General features: G+C 42.7%; 1 protein-coding gene across 5 annotated transcripts; it reads right to left on the reverse strand.

Moving 5' to 3' along the window:
- Positions 1 to 457: 457 nt before the first annotated feature.
- LOC306927308 (regulator of G-protein signaling 14-like) lies at positions 458 to 18248 on the reverse strand. Of its 5 annotated transcripts, none has more exons than XM_079507017.1 (16): positions 17922 to 18247; positions 15151 to 15172; positions 14869 to 15020; positions 13666 to 13758; positions 12642 to 12785; positions 12335 to 12484; positions 11091 to 11145; positions 10910 to 11007; positions 9797 to 10009; positions 8982 to 9058; positions 8366 to 8492; positions 6076 to 6157; positions 5022 to 5056; positions 4394 to 4483; positions 2963 to 3059; positions 458 to 1995 (listed from the first exon to the last, which is right to left on the reverse strand). In XM_079507017.1, exons 1-16 carry the CDS (start codon positions 18045 to 18047, stop codon positions 1727 to 1729), a joined length of 1830 nt encoding a protein of 609 aa, XP_079363143.1. In that variant the 5' UTR covers positions 18048 to 18247; the 3' UTR covers positions 458 to 1726. The 5 variants fall into 5 exon arrangements, with proteins under 5 accessions (XP_079363143.1, XP_079363144.1, XP_079363145.1 ...); XM_079507018.1 differs by having other exon boundaries at positions 2981 to 3059; positions 17922 to 18246; XM_079507019.1 differs by lacking the exon at positions 4394 to 4483.
- Between the last annotated feature and the right edge of the window lie 908 nt (positions 18249 to 19156).

Genomic DNA, 19156 nt, shown 5'->3' on the forward strand with positions numbered 1-19156 from the left:
AGTTTGTAGAATGGCCATTTGTTAATTTTACACGACACCAATAAGCAGACAAATGGGTGCATATCTTTGGTCCGACGTACAGTCTGACACGCAATAGTCCGACACCCTACCCAAACCGCCCACAGACGCCACGGGTGAGTCTTAAACCCGGTAAGACCCAACGATGCTTCTCGGTAACATTTTTGACCACTCCTACAACTGGCTTTGTTAGTTTGTCTGTCTTTTCGTGTGATTTCATTACGTCAGACATTACATCAGACCACAGCTGATCAGTCTATATAAGACCTTACACCACTCAGTTCACACGGGTGTGATTTGTTAGTTAGTACAAAGTAGTACCCGGGTCTTCCGGCAACGACTGTTGCATGTCGGACTGTTAATACGTCGGACCAACGCATGCGCCCCCAGGACAATCTGTTTGCTATATATCTGCAAACAATAACTTCACCTACAAGGATTGATTGATCATAAAACATTATTTAATTCTGCACACTGTACACCATGTAGTATACTGTACATTCATGTTCACTGATGCCATGTTAATAATAATACTGAGAGCCTGAGGCGACAGGAAGAGCACATGACCAATTATTAAAGACTTGTCAAAGTGTCGACACAGCAAACGTGTAATCAAATAATTACCATAGACACACAGGAATAAAGCACAACACACTTTAAATATAAACAACCAAAAATAATTACAGTAGAAAATGTTCAAAAGTCTGCGCAAACACACTTCAAATGTCAAAACAGAAAAGGCTCTTTTTTTTGGTCATTCAACAAATCACTGACTGCGTAGGCTATCCTCAGTTTAGACAGAATCAAAAATAATGGCTACATTGTGACACGAGGTCACATCAAATGGAAAGAATGCTGTACCCTAGCATTTAACATTTTTGTATACCGTAGATTAAAACTCAAGATGTATAATAATTGCGTATTCCAAAAGACACCAAAAGCTGTTTCAATGTTGTGTTTTAATAAATAATAATTATAAATTATTAAAAAAAACAAATCCACTATTAAAAACAGATCACACCCATTATGGTCATGCTTGGCCTTTTAGTAATACTTTAAAATAACTTACGTTCTGGTTACTTACTTTTCAGTCATAATTCATAATGGGCCCGGTTCACAAAGCTGTTTACACCCATATTTTGGGTGTAAAGGAGTTTTCCAAACTTCCCACGTTAGTAGTTTAGAATAAGGAATTCCAATGACATACAGTACACAGCAAGCTATGGATCCGTGCAAGTCTGCATCCGAGCAGACTTGAGAAAGAGCGGCTCTCCGCAAAATTCACAGACAAAAAAGAAAAAAGGATTACTGAAGCAGACAACTAACATGGGAAGATTGGAAAGTTCCTTTAGAGTCTAAAGTTTAGACCCAAAATATGGGTGTAAACAGCTTAGTGAATCGGGCCAAATGGATCATAAATATCATATGCAAATTAAACACTTCACCACATAAGAACACTGCGTGATGATTACAACGCATTACAGTGACAGCAGCAGTCCACTGATTTGGAGCTTATTCATAGACATTCACAAAATAAAAGTAAAAAGTGCATGACTAGTTTTTACTCAGTGATAAATTCATTGTGGTCCACTATTCACCAAGGCCATGTTGGAGACATCGAGTTTACCCGAGCTTTTGAGAACATATCCTTAAAATGGCCTTCAAACATCCTTAAATAGCCTACCTGCTCTCACACAGGCAGTCACATTCAAAGTGTTGTTTCCTTTAAGTCCTTTTTAGAATCGGCGCTTTTTGCTCCTCCAGCTGAACTTGAAGCACGCTTGATGCCGTCATCCACTCCCTCTGTAGTGTGTGTCGTTGAGCTTCCGCTGATGGATCCATCGTCTCCCTCTGGATCCACCCGCTCTTCGTCCGAGGGCAGCCGGAGGAACACGGGCATCGTCAGGTGTTCTTTGGTCAGGAGACCTCGCTGATCATCAGCCCTGAACTGTGCCTTAGACAACATATCCATTAGCCCTGACAGAAAGAGAAAATGTCCTTCAACGCAAGTCAAATCATAATTATTCTAAACTATATAATACGGTACTGAAAGTACTTTAGAATGCCATGGATGACTAACCGGTCAATCACTTTGAGTAGAGGGCAATTCATTACCACTGCACTCATTTCAATATGTGGAGTAAAAGCAAGAGATGAAGGACTCATTTTTGGGTCATTTATTTTCTGACATTTAGTCCATCCTCTGTTGGCCAAAGAACTCATCTTAAAGGACAACTCCAGACTAAATGACGTAGGCTCATTTTCCTACTTATATTGACCCCCAATGACTTTGGCTATTTTTGCCAAATGCCCCCGTCATCCAGTTTCCATGCAGGCATGCAGAATGTGGCATAAGAAATGTTTCTGCCTTTGCCAGATGCTTCTTTTGTGATTTCCTTTTTGGCACAAAGAGCTTTGTATTTTGAGTTCTTACTAATACCAAGAAGGATTTACAGATTGACACTGTCTCGCTGTGAAAGACAGGGAGACAGACAGAAATTGCTAAGTTCATGATTCGATTATGTTGTCAACAGCTACCGGCACAATTCAGGGTGGAAGGGAACCTAAGATTTATCCCTAATTCAGTCAGCCCACAAAGATGAACACAGGACCATGTTGACCTGCCCCCCAGCAATCAGATCTAGAAAATTAACCACATGAACCCCAGCGTCCCCATTCTGGGCATGTCATAAAAGGTGAACTTTCTGTAACAATAGGCCAACATTCAGCGAAAATAGTAGATCTACAAGCTCATAACACAAAGCTCTGTCCATGGTAAGCTTCAAGTTGTGAGCTTGTAGATCGGTTATTTTCTGCGAAGAGATTTGGTGTAAAGGGTTCAAAGGAGAGGGCCAATTTAGCATAGGGCCCTGGTCAACAAAGTATTTAGGGTTTAAGTGGTTAAGAAAGGACGGCAACTAGATCAACATACTGGGGGGCCTACCATCTATGTCGTTCTTACTGGGCTTGGGCTGGTTCTTGGCACAGCCAGACTCCGGGCATGACTGGATCTCCGCGCCCCCAGCAGCCGATCCCCGTTCCTGGCACAAAGCAAGGTATATGGAAAGGAGGTAAGGTCACAAACGCCATTTTCGCAGTCATGCAATTCCAGACGGCAGATTCGTCGCGCAATGGGAGCCAAACTACACCCGGAAGTTTGGTGTAATCACTGGAATGCATACATATGCATAGCTCATGAACAAACACTATTTCTGATAAATTCTGAATGACACATTGTCTGCTGTGTTGCTTTTTGATGTGTACAGTGTCATTTTATAGAGGTATCTAAAGAGCACAAAGTACCTTTCTGAACATACCAAGTATCTCGATACCTGCAACCGTTTCCTGCCTGGCAGGCGAATCTCGCGATACCTCAGAGACGGAAACGATACCCACCGCTGTTTAGATGCTCCATAAAATGATGTACTACTGTGCACATCGAACAGCAAGTGATTAGAAAACAACAAGCTGTGATATGTCTTCTTTTATATTCGTGAACCTAGGACATATGACAAAGGTCTCAATTGTTCAGAAATAATGTTTGTTCACGAGCTGGTCCAGCCGGCTCCATTCACTGCCATGTATTCATTGAACTTCCGGTGTGAGATTTGCCTCCCATGAAAGCGTCCATGAAAGTGTTATGGCGCGTACCATGACGTCAGCGGTGTCTCTTCCTTCTGTAAGCTTCCTTGGCGCAAAGGCAGAATACAGAAAGCCACGTGCACAACAGAAGGTATAGACACCGCATTGCATTCATTAGATTTGACAATAAATGGGACAAGATTTATAAAGCACGAAAACAAAGTTTAAATTGTCTGGGGGATAACATTACATTATTACGAACATCAATGAATCGAGTTATGAGCCGAGATTTGGGGGGACGTTCCACCCGAGATCATCAAAGAGGTTCAATAACAAGAGATGAAACTCCCAATAAGTCCCATAGTAACAACTAGCACCCAATGTCTGCACCATTTTGGTGTGATGACACAACTTCGGGTTGCTTTAAAAAAAAAAAACATTAAAAAGTCATGCTGTACAAACCTATTCTACGGTTATATTTAATGCTTCTACAGAACTTGTCCGTGTTGAACAGTGAAAATGTATTAGAAATATACACTACTATAATGATTTACTCATTTATTAATCATATTTATGAATGAATCAAAGCAGAAATTGATATACATTCATATTAGAATATGAATATGTATTGATATATATTCTAATTCATTCAGAATGTCAGGGTGCATGTGTGCCCATGCATGTATGGACATGCACGCACGTCCATGCATGCGTGTTACAGTAAGTAGGGCAGGGAAGAAGTGTTACAAGTGTTACATTAACTTTAGTCTCTCACGACAGACTGTTGACTCACCGTTTTTCCTTTATTTTCGGCCGATGGGTTCTCAGAATGCTTTAACTTTAATTCAGAAAGCGCTGCCGCCATCTTGGATTGATGCGCCATCTAGTGGTGATTCCAAAAAAATTAAGGAGTTGCATCTCTTGTTATAGAATCTCTTTGAGATCATGCCACGCTAAACTCTTCCCAGATGCCAATTTTCAAGTTCTGCTGTATAGAGAGACAGGACCCACTTCCATGTTCTCCTCCGCCCAGTCTCTGCCCTACATTCCCTGGGCCTCTATCTACGTTACTAGGGGGGGGGGGGGGGTCATTGAACAAAGAGGACTCCAAATAAACTAACCATCCATCCATCAAACCTAAAGACTAAAAGCAGCATGGGTTTTGAGGGGGTAAGTCCCTGCGATGTACTACTAGCTTCATGTGACATGTCAAGGGGGTGTACTTGTACATCAAGCAGCCTCACGCTAAGGAAACAGGAGATAGGCTCCTGCCATATGGGCCTCACGGCTCCACAATACTTACTATCTACCACTGATCAGTTCTCCAGTCTGTTCCGTTCTACCCCGAAGACTCTCTAGATCTCAAGTAATATAAAGTTGTGCAAGTTGTGGTCGTATAGCCTCTATGAGCGAAAGCTTACCTGAGTGGTTGAAATGTGTCTGGAACTGCTTGGACCTGTTAATATAAACCACACAGAGAATATTAGTGACACCCATGGTCAGTGGCATTTAAATAATTACCTATACTATTATAGGTATATAGAACACAGACATTAGTGACAACTATGGACAGCAATATTCAATGTTTTGACACAAGACCAAGACTTTGTCTAAGAAGTCATTACTTTGTGCTATAGAGACAAACCTTTTTCTCCATTAACAGTGAGTATTTAAGTGTGCGCACTGCGCAGAGAAACGGTGAAATCAGTGAGGTAAGGATTAAAGTGCTCCCTGTAGGACAGGGGTGCCCAAAAGGTAGATCGCGATCAACCAGTAGATCACAAAGGCTATGCAGGTAGATCACATGACATACCCCTAAATAATATTTAATTGAAATATAAAGAATAGATATCGATATTTTTGGCATCTACCACTTGAATTAAGGTGACTTGATTGATTGATATCAAAAAGGGCCTGTCAGCTCAAACCCACAATGCAATCTTTTGTTTTCAAGAGTGTTGCTGTGCACAAAGGTCAGTAGCATTACAAATTGAATACAAAAAACCCCGGTATTCCATTTCTCTCCCTCTATTTCCCATTCCAAGTACATTTGTCTATAATTATGTAACTCCAGCTCAGCTATTCCAAAGCCCCCTCATGTACATATTTAAACTATTTTCAGTAAAAAGTTTAATAATTCTTTAGGTGGGTAGATCTTGTTGAGCTGGTCATTTTGAAAGTAGCTCTCAAGTCAAAAAAGTGTGGGCACCCCTGCTGTAGGATATACTAGCACCAAGCTGAGGCAGCAGAGCACCGTGAAGAGGTACAGCACATCAGCTCATCAAGCTAAAGTACTCCAGGAGCATGCAGAACGAAAGGAAAAGGTGGAGGGATAAGACAAATGAATTAATAAATAGTGTTGAGTGTTGTTGATCCAGGATACAGAAATCTTGGAACAATCCGGAGCTCGCATGCATCACAGTTTAATGGTCAAACGCTGCATTGTGAATTAGTGTACAGGTATAGTATATTCACCTTTGATCTTGTCTAGTTGGAGCTTCTTATTGGCCAGTTTGAACACATTGGTGCACATGTTGATGGGATCAGGACACCCAGCCTGAAATCACAGGAAATAAAAACGTATCAATATAATGTATCAGTGTCTGCAAATGAAGTCGACGTTCACCGACGGCAGTAGCCAATATTCATCCGTGGTTGGGATGCGTCAAACTTTTTTCTGGCTACTGTATGTTGGTGCAGCCTAACAAATAGATTTGGAAAAGTTGTGTTTTATAATGATTTCTTTTGTTTGTTTCCCTGGCACAAAAGTGGGAAATAACAAAAAAACAATTAACGGCATCAGCTAAATTGTTATTTTTATTAAACATCGGTATCGGCCATGAATATCCATATCGGTGCATCCCTAGTTTGCTACCATGCGGAAGCTCTATCCAAACTGTACGTACCCCCCCCCCCCCCACACACACACACACACACCCACCCACACACGTATGTCTGGCTAAGTTACAACCTACAGGGGACAATTCTCGAGCGGCCCAGTCAGCGGCCCAGTCCGTGGCCCAGTCCGTGGTTCTAGAGCAATTTGGTCCGGTTTTAGAGCGTTTCTTCGCTTTATCATTTAATTAGTGGGAACACTGGTACTGTAACTGGGAATAGTCTAGGTCAGGGGTGGGCAACTGGCGGCCCAGGGGCCACATGCGGCCCCACCTTCACTTAATGCGGCCCTCAGGTTAATGTCAGAATACTGATATAATATTGGTTTCAGCTGTTTACAATTCCACAACATGCAAACATGACCCGCTTTAATTACTGCAGTCTAAATTAGTAGCCCAATGCTCAACACACATATAATTAAAGGCATTTGAAATTACATAAAAATGTTAATTTTCAGGACTCCAATTCAAAAATAGCAAAAAATAATGCAAGATTTCAATTCTAATATAGCAAAAATAGCCGATCTACAAGCTCAAAACGAGTCGCAGCGCGACGCGTTTTGAGCTTGTAGATCGGCTATTTTTGCTACGACAGTAATATATGGCCCTAGGGAGTGAGTGTGGAAATATAGTGGCCCTCTCCATCGTTAAAGTTGCCCACCCCTGGTCTAGGTTCAAAGTATGGGTGACAACAACGTCAGCAATAAGCCCATCCATGGCTTGATAAGAACATACTGAAAAATACAGAGCACAGCCGTGGGTGCCACAGCACACGCCACACCACAGCTGTACTACACCAGGGGTTCTCAACCCTTGGGTCGCCAAATTATTTTAGGGGGTCCCCAAATTATTTTCAAAAAAAAAAAGATTTTTTTAAAAAAATGTAAAAATAGCAGACCTACAAGCTCGTAGCGCGCCACTCGGTGGCGCGCTATGAGCTTGTAGATCTGCTATTTTTCAATAGCTAAATTATAACAATGCTTAAAACACCAAAAGGGGTTCCCGCCCAAAATGGTTGAAGGTTATTGTAGCAGTCAATTTATATTGGGGGTCGGGAGGGGGCGGGGCGGGGGTCCCGAGACATTGCCAAAGCATTTCCGGGGGTCCCCGGCCAAAAACGTTGAGAACCCCTGTACTACACAATACAACAGCTGTGGAAATTCTGACACTGATGCATTTGTCTGGTTTGACTGCTGCTGCGGATCATCTCCATTATTAAACAAGACTCTTACTACGTCTGAGAGTGCGGATTTTCTCTTTGCATCTGCACCCAGCACACGCCTGAACCTTTAAAAGATTGCCCGAGTTGAGCGAGCCTTTTCCCTTGAAGTGTACTACACAGTACAACATTATACTTTCTTTAAAGATTTTACCTGATTCGGTCCGACCATAGCCTCGGAAACCCAGACGTTTTTATTTCCAGGGAGAAATAATAGTCCGACCGTAATGTGTGCACTACAGTACTAAAAACCCAAGAATTATCTTTTCGCCGGCATTATGACTGCTCTCCTCTCTCTTTTCCCCCACCACAACAAACAGAACACACCGCGAGGGTGGGGTGGGGTGCGTGGGGTAGGTGTGGGGGACCAGCCGTTCTCAGAGTTTAAGCCGGTTGCAGAGCGTGCGCACAACTTCAGCAAGCCGGCTCCACTGTGGAGGACTGGGGAGGCCGCAGGCAGGGTCCTAGTCCCTGTCTTTTTTTTTACACTCAGAGGACTGGGGCTGCCTCATTTGAGGCTTTTAACACTTATTTTCCCGTTCAGTTTTGCGGCCGGCAGCCCATATAAGATCATCAGCCCACGGTGGACTTGACCCCTGTGACCCCCCCCGTCGTCTCCTACGTCCCTGCACACACACACACACACACACACCATGGTGACGATGGCATCCTGTGGTTTGAGCTGGTGTTTCAGGAGAACCCCAGCGAGAGCATCTTGCAGCTTTTTACTGGACTTCACAATGACCCCCACTGTCTTCCCGGTGAACAACACCTCCAGCCTGAAACAAACACACCAGCCAGTGAACACAGCAACCGTTAACATCAGACATGCATTTAATTTGTCATGACTCATGCGAATAAAAGATGCATCAATAAAAAGAAAAACATTGTTAATTTTCAAGATTTCTACAGTCTACCTCTGAGACACAGAGTACAGTAATTGTACCATCTTAGAGCATTAATGAGGATTGATATATGGATAAATAGAAAAAAAGTTGAGTACGTTAAGTCGAAGGATCTGCAGCCAGGGAACAGAATTATTCCAGGCAGTCCACTTTTAGCTCCATATAGTCCAATTGTCAGTGTATCAGACAATCCCACTAAACGATCGTGTACACAAATGCCGCATATATAGCACTGTCATTTTTACATCACCAAGGCAGGTGCTCCAACAGGAGCCTCAAGATTGTGCACTTCGATAACCGGTCTGTGTAAGGTAAGCCATGTGGGCAGAACAGAAGGAGAAGTGCTGCATGTGGTTAACTCACGCAATGGTGACCCTTAGTTCCAGGTCGACCTCCTTGTCCCTCACCACTGAACAGTCCTGGTCCAAGGAGAGGGGTTGCTGTGGGGAGATTTTAGAAAAACCTTGAAAATGTGTGTGTGTGTTATATATATATTTGCACCTCAAATCTTTGCTTCTGGGGGTCCCTGGAACAAAACATTTTGAGATGGGGGTCGGCAGCCAAATACATGCATGCATGCGCACCACTGATAGATTACAAGATAACAAGATGAATCACTTGCGATGCAGTGAGTCAGAATGCTGATCTCTGCAACGTTCTGCAACAGTTTAATTGCATAAAGTTGCGCTGGTGTGGACTGCATGCTTTTAACCTGACTCCACCAGATTGCGGCAGTATTGAGTTCACAAGTTCCCTCCTCCTGCCTGGATCTGGGCTCTCTCAAGCAGAAACGATAAATCGTAAAGAACGGGACCAACATTTTGATATCACCATAATAATTTGGAGTTGTAGTCTTGTTAGGTTGCGTTTACATGTGCACTGTGGCAGCGCTTCAATACGTCATCAGTATCGCGTTGATCCCGCCTCTAGCGGCCACATATCTCTCTCCGGTCAGAAATGGCTCGGGGTACATCGTCCCGAGAGGGACCAGATTCAGGTTAGTATGCTTTAGCTTTTAACCCAAACTGTGGAATGACCGCCCCCACTCAAGGAAAAGACTTAAGTGACGGAAATGAAAGCCTGATTTAAGCCTTTAATTTGTAATTGTGACAGCCATGTAGGCATAACCATTTGCGGACTAAACTGAAGCCGTGGGTCTGACAGAAATAAGAGCTCACCTTGTCTTTGCCACGGAGGTAGATGACGACATCTTTGAGTGGGAAACCTCTCTTCTCACACAGGCTGGCCAGCATGTCTCGGAGGAGCAGGCCGGGCCGTGCGGGGGCCAGCGAGGCACTGCCGTCAGGCAGGTACACGCAGCAGTAGCCCCCCTCCAGCCCCGGAAGACTCCCACCCCCATGGTCTGGGGAACAGGGACTCGAACGGCCATTCTGATTCAGGCAGATGAATATAAGGAGGTAGGAAGTTTGATTAGTAGAGAGATAAAAGAGAGATAGAGAATGAGATAAAGAGAGAGAGCTACAATTTAGGTATTAATCCAGAGCAATTTACAGTAAGCAGGAACACCACATGGTAATACATCAAATGCATAAAAATAGCCATCAAGAATCATATATACGTCATAAGTGGAATATAATTGGAATATAACTTAACAGTGGAATATAATTTAAATATTTGTATACACTATATAGAGTGCTATGTCTACATGAAATGCTATCTAACTTACATTTTGAGCCTTTGCATACGCGTATAGGTCATCAAGGCTAGGGCAAGTGCTACGTCAAGTGCTACGGGCTAAGATGGAGTCTGAAGAGGTGGGTTTTAAGACTACGGTGGAAGATTGGGAACGAGTCTGCAGTTCTGATGAAGTGCGTTCCATAGTTTTGGAGCCAGAAGAGAGAAGAGTTTGAGACGTATGGTGCGTTGTCCTGGCATTTTTACTGAATGTTCTTCTTTGAAGATATGGGGTGCCATACCTTTGGTTGCTTTGAAGGACAGCAGAGTTTTGTACTCCGTGCAGCAACCGGGAGCCAACCAGGAGCCAAGTGGGGAGACGTGAGAATTTTGTCTGGTTGAAGACCAAGTGAGCTGCTGCATTTTGCATCAATTGGAGAGGCTCATGAAGTGCACATGCCGGTAGGCCAGTAAGGAGAGAGTTACAATAGTCAAGTTTTGATATGACTGAATAAGGAGCTGAGCTGACTCTGAGGTGAGGAAGGGTCTAATTTGTCGAATGTTAGCTAGAGCTAGAGAGAGAGATAGAGAGATGGATAGAGAGAAAGCTGTGACTTAGACTTCATATTGAGCAGCAACCAGTAACCATTCATTACCTGTATTTGCCTGAAGAGGGAGCCAAGTTCCACACTGCTGTTTGACTTCATCTGTGAATCGTTTCGGCACACAGAGACCGTCTGGGACACGTCTATAGCTACATAGGGAAGAAACACTGTAACAACAGGACCTTGGAAGTGGAGAATAATGTATTTTAAACTGTATCGTCGTTTAGTTTACCCCCCAACGATCCTCTCTTTTGATGCGTCGCAGTGCTCTTTCCAACTGGACCGTTCTGTTGGGAGAAAGTGAAACCAAGCCGTTGGAATAGAATTGATATGAATAAATGCAAAGCTGCTTCTTGGCTTTCCATAATGCTCTGGCGCACCTCTCTCTCTCTCTCTCTCTCTCGCTCTCTAATGCAGTGTCTGTGAGGGATTTCTACTTAACTTAACTTACCCTAGGACTCACCTACGACCAACATATAGGGACGTCAGTTTGAATGTGGTCAAGGAAGACATTGTGTTTTGAAGTGTTTTTTCTTTGTAATACCAGATCACTCTTAAACAGTTTAGGATGGCTCAGGGAAGAGGAAGAAAAGTTTCACAGCTCTCAATGGCCCCTTTTCCACCGGGGTTGAAGCGGTTCTGTTCTTTTTTATCCCGACTAATTTTGAACCAAATGAATTGGTTCAGATCCCTGGAACCACAAAATACTTCTTCTTGCCCTGAAGTGGGAACCAAAGTGGGCGTGTCACTATTCAGGTTGGAAGATGCAGATGGGAACGGGACCAGTTCTAGAACCAAAGTTATTTTGCTGGAAAAGGGGTCAATGTGCCTGGGCTACTTTGCAAAATACTTCTCCAAAGCCGTGGATGCTCATAGGGGTATTATTATGGGATGAGTAGTGTGTGGAAATCAGAAAAGAGTAGACCTTAAGATAGCTACTGTGGAGTTAGTACTGCTGTATGGGGCTGAGACATGGACCCTCACAGCACAACAGGAAAGAGCCCTGGATGGAGTCTATACAAGAATGATACGAATGGCACTAGATGTCACATGGACGGACTGCATCAGAAATGTGGACCTACCACGGGTCACAGACAGTCAGAGAGAGAAGGTTGAAGCTGGCAGGGCACTGCGTCAGGCACCCAGAACTAGAGGCCCTGGGAGCCAACCCAGGGCAGAGGCAGGAGGGGAACGAAGCGCACAACCTACGTACACACACTGCGGCGTTACAGCTCTAACACTGTAGAGCTCAAGAACCTGATGTTAGATAGGAGAGTGTGGAGGGCAAGCGATCCAGGAGTTCCGAGTTGGTGTTTGCTAGACCACACTCTCAGATGGCATAACTGTATATTTTGGCATTTTGATTTTGTATTGTTTTGAGTGTTGTGTCTTTTTAAACTCGTACTGTTAAAAATGAATATCGATTGATAACATAAAACATTCAATGAAGTAAAACACACACACACACACACTCACAGTGAACATGTCCTCCCAGGATCCCTTGGAGGTTGGTTTAGAAACAAGTGTTGGAAGAGGCTTGCTGCCCACACTGGCCACGGTGCAGCTCAGGTAGAGAGGGGACCGCACGAAGCGTCTGTAGCTGTCCATCTTCATCAGCTTGAACACCTGACGGGCACAGCACCACAGAGAGCAGTGAGGACAAACGACAACGCATTTTCAACTGGAAAATGTGCCATGAAAGTGTTGTGTAAGACATTATGTTAATGGTTTCAGGTGTTTGAAAGTGACTGTGTGCATGCGTGCGTGCGTGCGTGCGTCAGACCTGTGTCTGAGCCTTGTCAAATATGTGAGGTGTGGGTTGCTGGAGGTCTTGCTTCTCTATTCGGGCTGTATCGTCGATGTTGACAGAGCACGGAGCGCTGTCGGACAGGTATGTGTTGTAGACAGTGGCAGCCTCTTCTTTTAACTGCAAACAAGAACACAATCACATAAACACCCTGCATGAACCTAAAAGTGCTCAAATGTGACAGAATAAGACGGCATGACAAACAATGTCAGTTTTCGGTTTCAGTACGAGTTCCATTGCGTTTAATTTTACATAGCCAGATTTTAATAAATAGATTTAGTATCAAGGTTGACAGGAAAGGCAGGGGAGAGGGGGGATGCCATGCAGTGAAAATGCCTTGGGTCAGAAGAACTGGGTTCACTATACAGAAAGACGGTAGCCTTCATTATAGCCTTATTGACGGGCGAGCTACACAGAGCCCGTGTGACGTATGCGCAGTCCGCGAAAATAATCCACCTGTGAAACCCTCCTGGCTACACCAGATCTGTGGGCGCGCGCAGATTTGCCCAATTTGTCTCCATTTGGGAGACAAATTATACGTGCGCGTGTGGGCATCCTATTTTATAGAGCCGATCCTATTATTAGAGCATGCATATCCAGGGCCTGGTGTCTGTGTGTCTGGTGTAGCCGGTATCATTGACATATTGGATCTTTCCAAACGTCCGTTGGATACGCACTCTTACACAATGAGCCACCAGTTTACTTTACTTTATTTGTTTATTTAGACGGGACAGAGCATATTAATGAACAGTACATTAAAAATGTAGTGTAAATACACTGGATTTAGAAGAGATGCTATATATCTTTTTTAAGGAGAAAATAGGATAGGATAGGATTAAAACTATTGCTAGGGCCAACTTTATTGTGGACTGACAGTCATACGTGATCACAAGACTGGTTGTTTTTTAGCCAGGGCAGGGATAGGCTCCAGGCAGTGTTGTAGAGTTTTGTGAAAAGAGGGATGATACACTAAATAGAAAAGGAATCAACTTTTCCATACCTTGCCTGAACTTCTAGCTGGAATCTTCTTGAACTTTTCACAAGCCTGCCAGAACAGAATATTCTCTTCACTGACCTCAGACTTCAAAAAGGCCTGTAGAAACAAACGCATCACAAACAGTCAAAAATAAAAAGGTTATCAGGATATGGGGGGAAAAACCTGTGTTCCAATGGAGCCAGTATAGTTATTAGTCACAACTTCTTGGTACTACTTTTCATTGGTCAAATACTGTATCCCACACAACACTATTCCACTTTTCTATTGTTTTTGAACATAGCTAAGATGCTAGATCTACAAGCTTACAGCACATCACGATGAGATGCGGTCTGAGCTTGAAGATTGGCTATTTTGCACGCTACTTCTGCAAAACAATGTTGTGTGACGAAGTAGGACATTTAAAAAAGGTAGGGTACGTGATATTTTTTTTACAAATTTTGTTAAAAGGTTAAAGCATCATATTTAGATAGTAATCATTGCTATTAGAGCATTTGTTCAGTAACATGAGTCTCCCCATAAACAACATTTCAGCCAATGAGGAGAGATTACCCATTTATCAGCTTCATCTAATAGTGTTCCAGTCAAGGAAACCTCTATAGCCCTCTATAGCAATTAGTACTATCATAATATAGAGCTATTAACACTTTTTAACCAAAGAAAATCACTTATATTACCCCTACCTTTAATTTACAGGGAGCCGGAAAGAGTACAAATATGGAGATAACAGGTCACCACTGGCAGACCTCTGTTCATGTCATTATTTTAAAATGGTACTGTAATGACATTTGTGTGGTTGGTGTGTGTGTGTGTGTGTGTGTGTGTGTGTGGTTGGTGTGTGTGTGTGTGTGTGTGTGTGTGTGTCTCTGCTTGTCTCGAATAGTGTTGGGAATCTTTAAGATTTTAACGACTCCAGTTCCTTAACGATTCCCTCTTAACGGTCCGATTCCTTAACGGTTCTCTTTAACTCTGAGAGTGAAATTAAAACTTTTCAGAACCACCGGTATTGAATTTGAATAGCAGATGTCAAGTCCACATTCCAGCTCTGACAGTATCATAAAAAACGGTTCCAGAAAGGGTTCTAAATACTATAGAACCGATTCCGGTCCTTCAATAGCGTAACCGGGTCTGAAAAAGAACCGGAACCCTAGTCTCGAGTACCAGTCCATTTCCCAGTCCGTCTGTGTATGACGGTGTTGTGTCTCTCACCGTAAAGTACCGCACTCCCGCGGGGTCCTCCAGTAGCTTCTCGAAGCAGACAGCCCAGCTCAGAACATTGTTCTGATGACCAGCCTCTCCGGCCGGACTCCCTGGAAGACTGGAACTGCTGCCTCCATGGCCTCGAACAGACATGTTCAGCTCTGAAACGCACGCAGCAGCACAAACTGAGCATCGCAGGAGACTGATATATCAATGCTTTAAGTGTCATGCATAGACATGTTTCAGTTCTTTGAAAATATGACAGCATAGTACACATGCGCAAGCACATACCTCCATCTGATACCGCCTGGCTCTGAAATAGAGAGATGAAGAGATAACGTGGGTGCCAAAATACAACCTCAGTGGGTTTTTTTAGACAGAAAATGTAAAAAGCAGAGGTAAATACTTTCAGGATACACAAAAGTTATGTTTTGAATTGGAAAGTGTGATGAGCATGCTGTGAGCATGCTGTTCTTTTTGTTTAGCTAGAGTAGGTCTACACCAGTGGTTTTCAACCCTTTTCATATCTATGTGACTATGTATGTACATTATTTATTGGGCATTTGAGCCAATGCCAATTTGGGTCTGAGAGGCTAAAGGCTCATACATAGTCTGGATTTTCGGTGGTGAGGTGACCACCGAACTACAACATGACGTCACGAGCCGCGGTGAAGAGCAAACCACCGCCACCGCTCCAGCCCTTCTCTGTTTTTACTCACCACCGCTCAACGTTATTTCAGCTCCGGTGGTCAGCTCACCATCGGAGCGGTGGTCACCTCACCACCGAAAATCCAGACTATGAATAGGCCTTATATCTCATCAAATGGTGATTTGATGAGATTTAGTCTCTCAGACCCAAACATTTTGTCCACAATTCCATGCTGTATTGATGTAGTACCATTAGGAGAGATAACAGGCAAACATTGATCAAAATATAAATTATTCTACCTTCTCTAATTGTGTAGACTTGTAAATTAAGTAATGCAGATATTTAACAATAATGTGTTTTACACTCTCAAGAGTTAAAGCTCTTAAGGGTCCATTTGGTTACCAACTCTCCATCATTTGGCTGGGGACCACCAGGAACCCCCTCAAGGACCACTGGAGGTCCCCCCGGACCACTGGTTGAGAACCACTGGTCTGCAGTACACCGCATGACACACCGTTGGTGTGTCATACGGTGGGAAGAGGGTGTGGCACTACTAGACCGTTCATTCACAGCTTCCAAAGTAGACGTCGGTTCAATTCAAGTGACTCAGTCATTGTTTCACAACAACCACCATATCCTCCTGAAAGAGTAGGGCCTGATATGTCTCTCCGCCTTTCATTAACGCGACTCAAAACACAGACCCAATTTGGCTTCCTTCTGTGCGTTTCTTCTTTTCAGGCTTATAAGAAATAACAGTGTTCCAGAAGAAGAACATAGGCTTCGATAACCGTTCTTTAAGAACTTGAAGGATGTACAGCATAGGAGTCCATTGCCTCTCATAAAGACGCATTAGTAATTATACATCGTGTGCACAATACGCAGAGACAGAAAGCGCTTGATATTAGTTATAGATACCTTTATCAGAATGACAAAACCAACCTAGACAACAGTGATTGTCTGTTTCAGTAGAACAGAGCCTGATTAGATCTAGCATCACTAAAAAACACGAAACATGTCAAGAGAACTCAAACTCAAATAACCGTTTTAATACTAGATCCATCAACAAACCATCAACTACAACAATCTCTTTACTAATAGCATCCAAAGGCATTAACTTTTCCTTGAATGCAAGTCTTTTAAAAAGACCTGACCCAGCTCTGTGCCATCATACAGTACAGTAGCCTATTCATTCACAGCCACTGCATCTCTAGTTTATTTTGATGATGAAACTAGCCAAACATAACAAAATAGTTGATTTGCCACTCACCATATGGCCAACGGGAATGCCAAGACCTTTACGGTTATTTGCCATGACGATATGGTACGAGCTCCAATAAGCCAAAAGAACAATGCTAAACGTCTCACACACACAGTAGAGTGATCCACCAAAGGTTGATACACTGCCTCAACACTTCACCACTTCCTGTCACTTCCTGCCTGAAAGAGAAGTCTCTCGACCATCGCAAGTCACAAAAGAGGAAGTATCATAATTGCTGTTACATGATGAAAGTGGCATGCAGGCTGCCTCTTGAGCAACCCACTGAAGTGGACTCATGGAAAAAGCTGTTTGCTCTGTGCGTGGCAATCTTAGAGTATACTCTAAGGTGGCAATAGTACTTTTGCTCTATTGTACATATGGTGGTCATACTGTAACTTAAATTATAGTGCTGTCTCACAAGCAGTTGTAATGCAAATTAACTACTTAACAACTACTACTTACTGTAGTTTGAACAACTCTAACTGTAGGCTACTTGAAGTATTAAAAAAAAATCAGCTTTTTGAGGAAGTGTATATATACAGGCTACTCTGTATTTCTATGTCTAATTGATTTAGTTGTAGCCTATCATAAGAGTTAACACATTTTATATTTTACACTAAGCAAAAATGTCACCAAATCATGTTATATCTGTCCATCCATATTCTAAAACTAAGATTAATACTACTAGAGAATATATTGTATTTTTTACATAGGCCTACCTGGCTGTAATAAAATCCAGCCTTTACTAGAACTAAATGACCATAACATTGTCTGTCATCATTTCTCATACTGGTAGGCCTATTTACTTACATTTTATGTTTGCTGCAAAGTCAAGACTGGAAGACCTGAGCAACTTTGCCTTAGTTTCCATAAAGACAAGACAACATATTCATGACATAATGAAAGGATCCAGCTACAAATGCAACTTATGTAGCTTCACATTTTTAAAGAAAGGCATACATTTTAAATAGCCTACAAAGTCGGATTCCATCTGCAGAGGGAACAGACAAAAGCTCAAAGGCTACGTGAAGTTGATCCCACAAACCAATTAAATAATTATTGTGTATGGAAGTTGTGGAACATTTTGCCAATTAGCCTAATTCAGGCACAATTTCCAACATTATTAAAGGCTTTCACCAAAAATGATAGTCATACCTTGTCGTCAACCACGGTGACGCATTTGTGTTTTTCGTTGAAGTGTTTCTTATACTTTCTGTAATGTTTTTGCACTGTGCTTTTGGCAAATCGATACACAGTAGAAAGACGGATGATGGCGACCATCTTCACAACTAGAACACAATATTAGCCTATGTAGAAACTGTAGCCTAATGAAATGTCTAATTACAGTATGTCAGATTTTCTTCGAAGATTTCCAACGAAACGAAACACTCGATGTCGCACCTGAAACATATCAATAACTGATTGTGCATGCGGATTGGTCGTCGGCCCCATCCCATCCCCATTGGTTCATGGTCAAGGAAGCTATGGAAATCTGGAAATGGTAGCTGTCTCCCGTTATGTGTGCAAATTACTTCTCAAGACCGCACCAATGTCTCAAGACCGCACTAACTAATGCCAGACCCAGACCGCACCAATGCAACTATAGTTGCAACTCCTTGTTGCAACAAAACAGTTATAGCCTAAGGCCAGTGACCAGTCCAACTGCCATTTGGGATAATGGTTGAAAGTCAAGAGTTGCATTGATTGATTGATTGATTGATTGAAGAATTTATTAACAGTTTGCAGAATTACAGTACATTTCAAGCACAAACTCAATACAAAGGCTGTTAACTGTGAGTGGACGACCCAATTAAGCATTACACTTGCATTGGTGGCTACTGGCTAGTGTGGACTGGCCTTTATCTGCGAGACATTATGGAGCATTGGCTACATGTTTGTACAAGTTCAGTTTACTTTTGCCAGGAAAGTTGCACTGTGCTGTTACCTCAGACCGAGGTGAAATGGCCATAGGCCATGAGAGATCAACAGCACACTCTCCTGGCCATTGTGGAAAAGAATATAAAGTAACATTCCCTGAAAACTTTAATAGCATTATTTCTCTCTCTCTCTCTCTCTCTCTCTCTCTCAGCAGCAGTGCCATCATTTATATGTTCCAAAGCAGTAGGCCTATGCATGTGGTTATTGGAGTTCCAGGAACATGCACATTTGCATTGTTATCAATGTTATCAGTGTTCAGCTTAGTTGCACTGCATTTTCCAGTACAAAGACCAGGCTGTAGCTTAGGCAAAGTAGTGTACTCATTCTACATCACAGGACTAACGGCATATGAGAACTGATGCAACAGGTAAACATGAAAACCATTATTAATAAAATTACCAAAATATCTTTCTTTAAAACTCTTACTTTAACTTTTTTATTATTACTTAATT

Source organism: Electrona antarctica, assembly GCF_951216825.1.
Source record: "Electrona antarctica genome assembly, chromosome: 1".
NCBI lineage: Eukaryota > Metazoa > Chordata > Actinopteri > Myctophiformes > Myctophidae > Electrona > Electrona antarctica.

Excerpts from the sequence above, each read along its gene's own strand:
- LOC306927308 (XM_079507017.1), bottom strand. The coding sequence starts at position 18,047 with ATGGTCGCCATCATCCGTCTTTCTACTGTGTATCGATTTGCCAAAAGC. Across the intron at positions 11,008-11,090 it reads AAAGAGAGGATCGTTGGGGG|CTATAGACGTGTCCCAGACG; the intron begins GTAAACTAAACG and ends TTCCCTATGTAG. Across the intron at positions 6,158-8,365 it reads AGGATGCCATCGTCACCATG|GCTGGGTGTCCTGATCCCAT; the intron begins GTGTGTGTGTGT and ends CTGTGATTTCAG.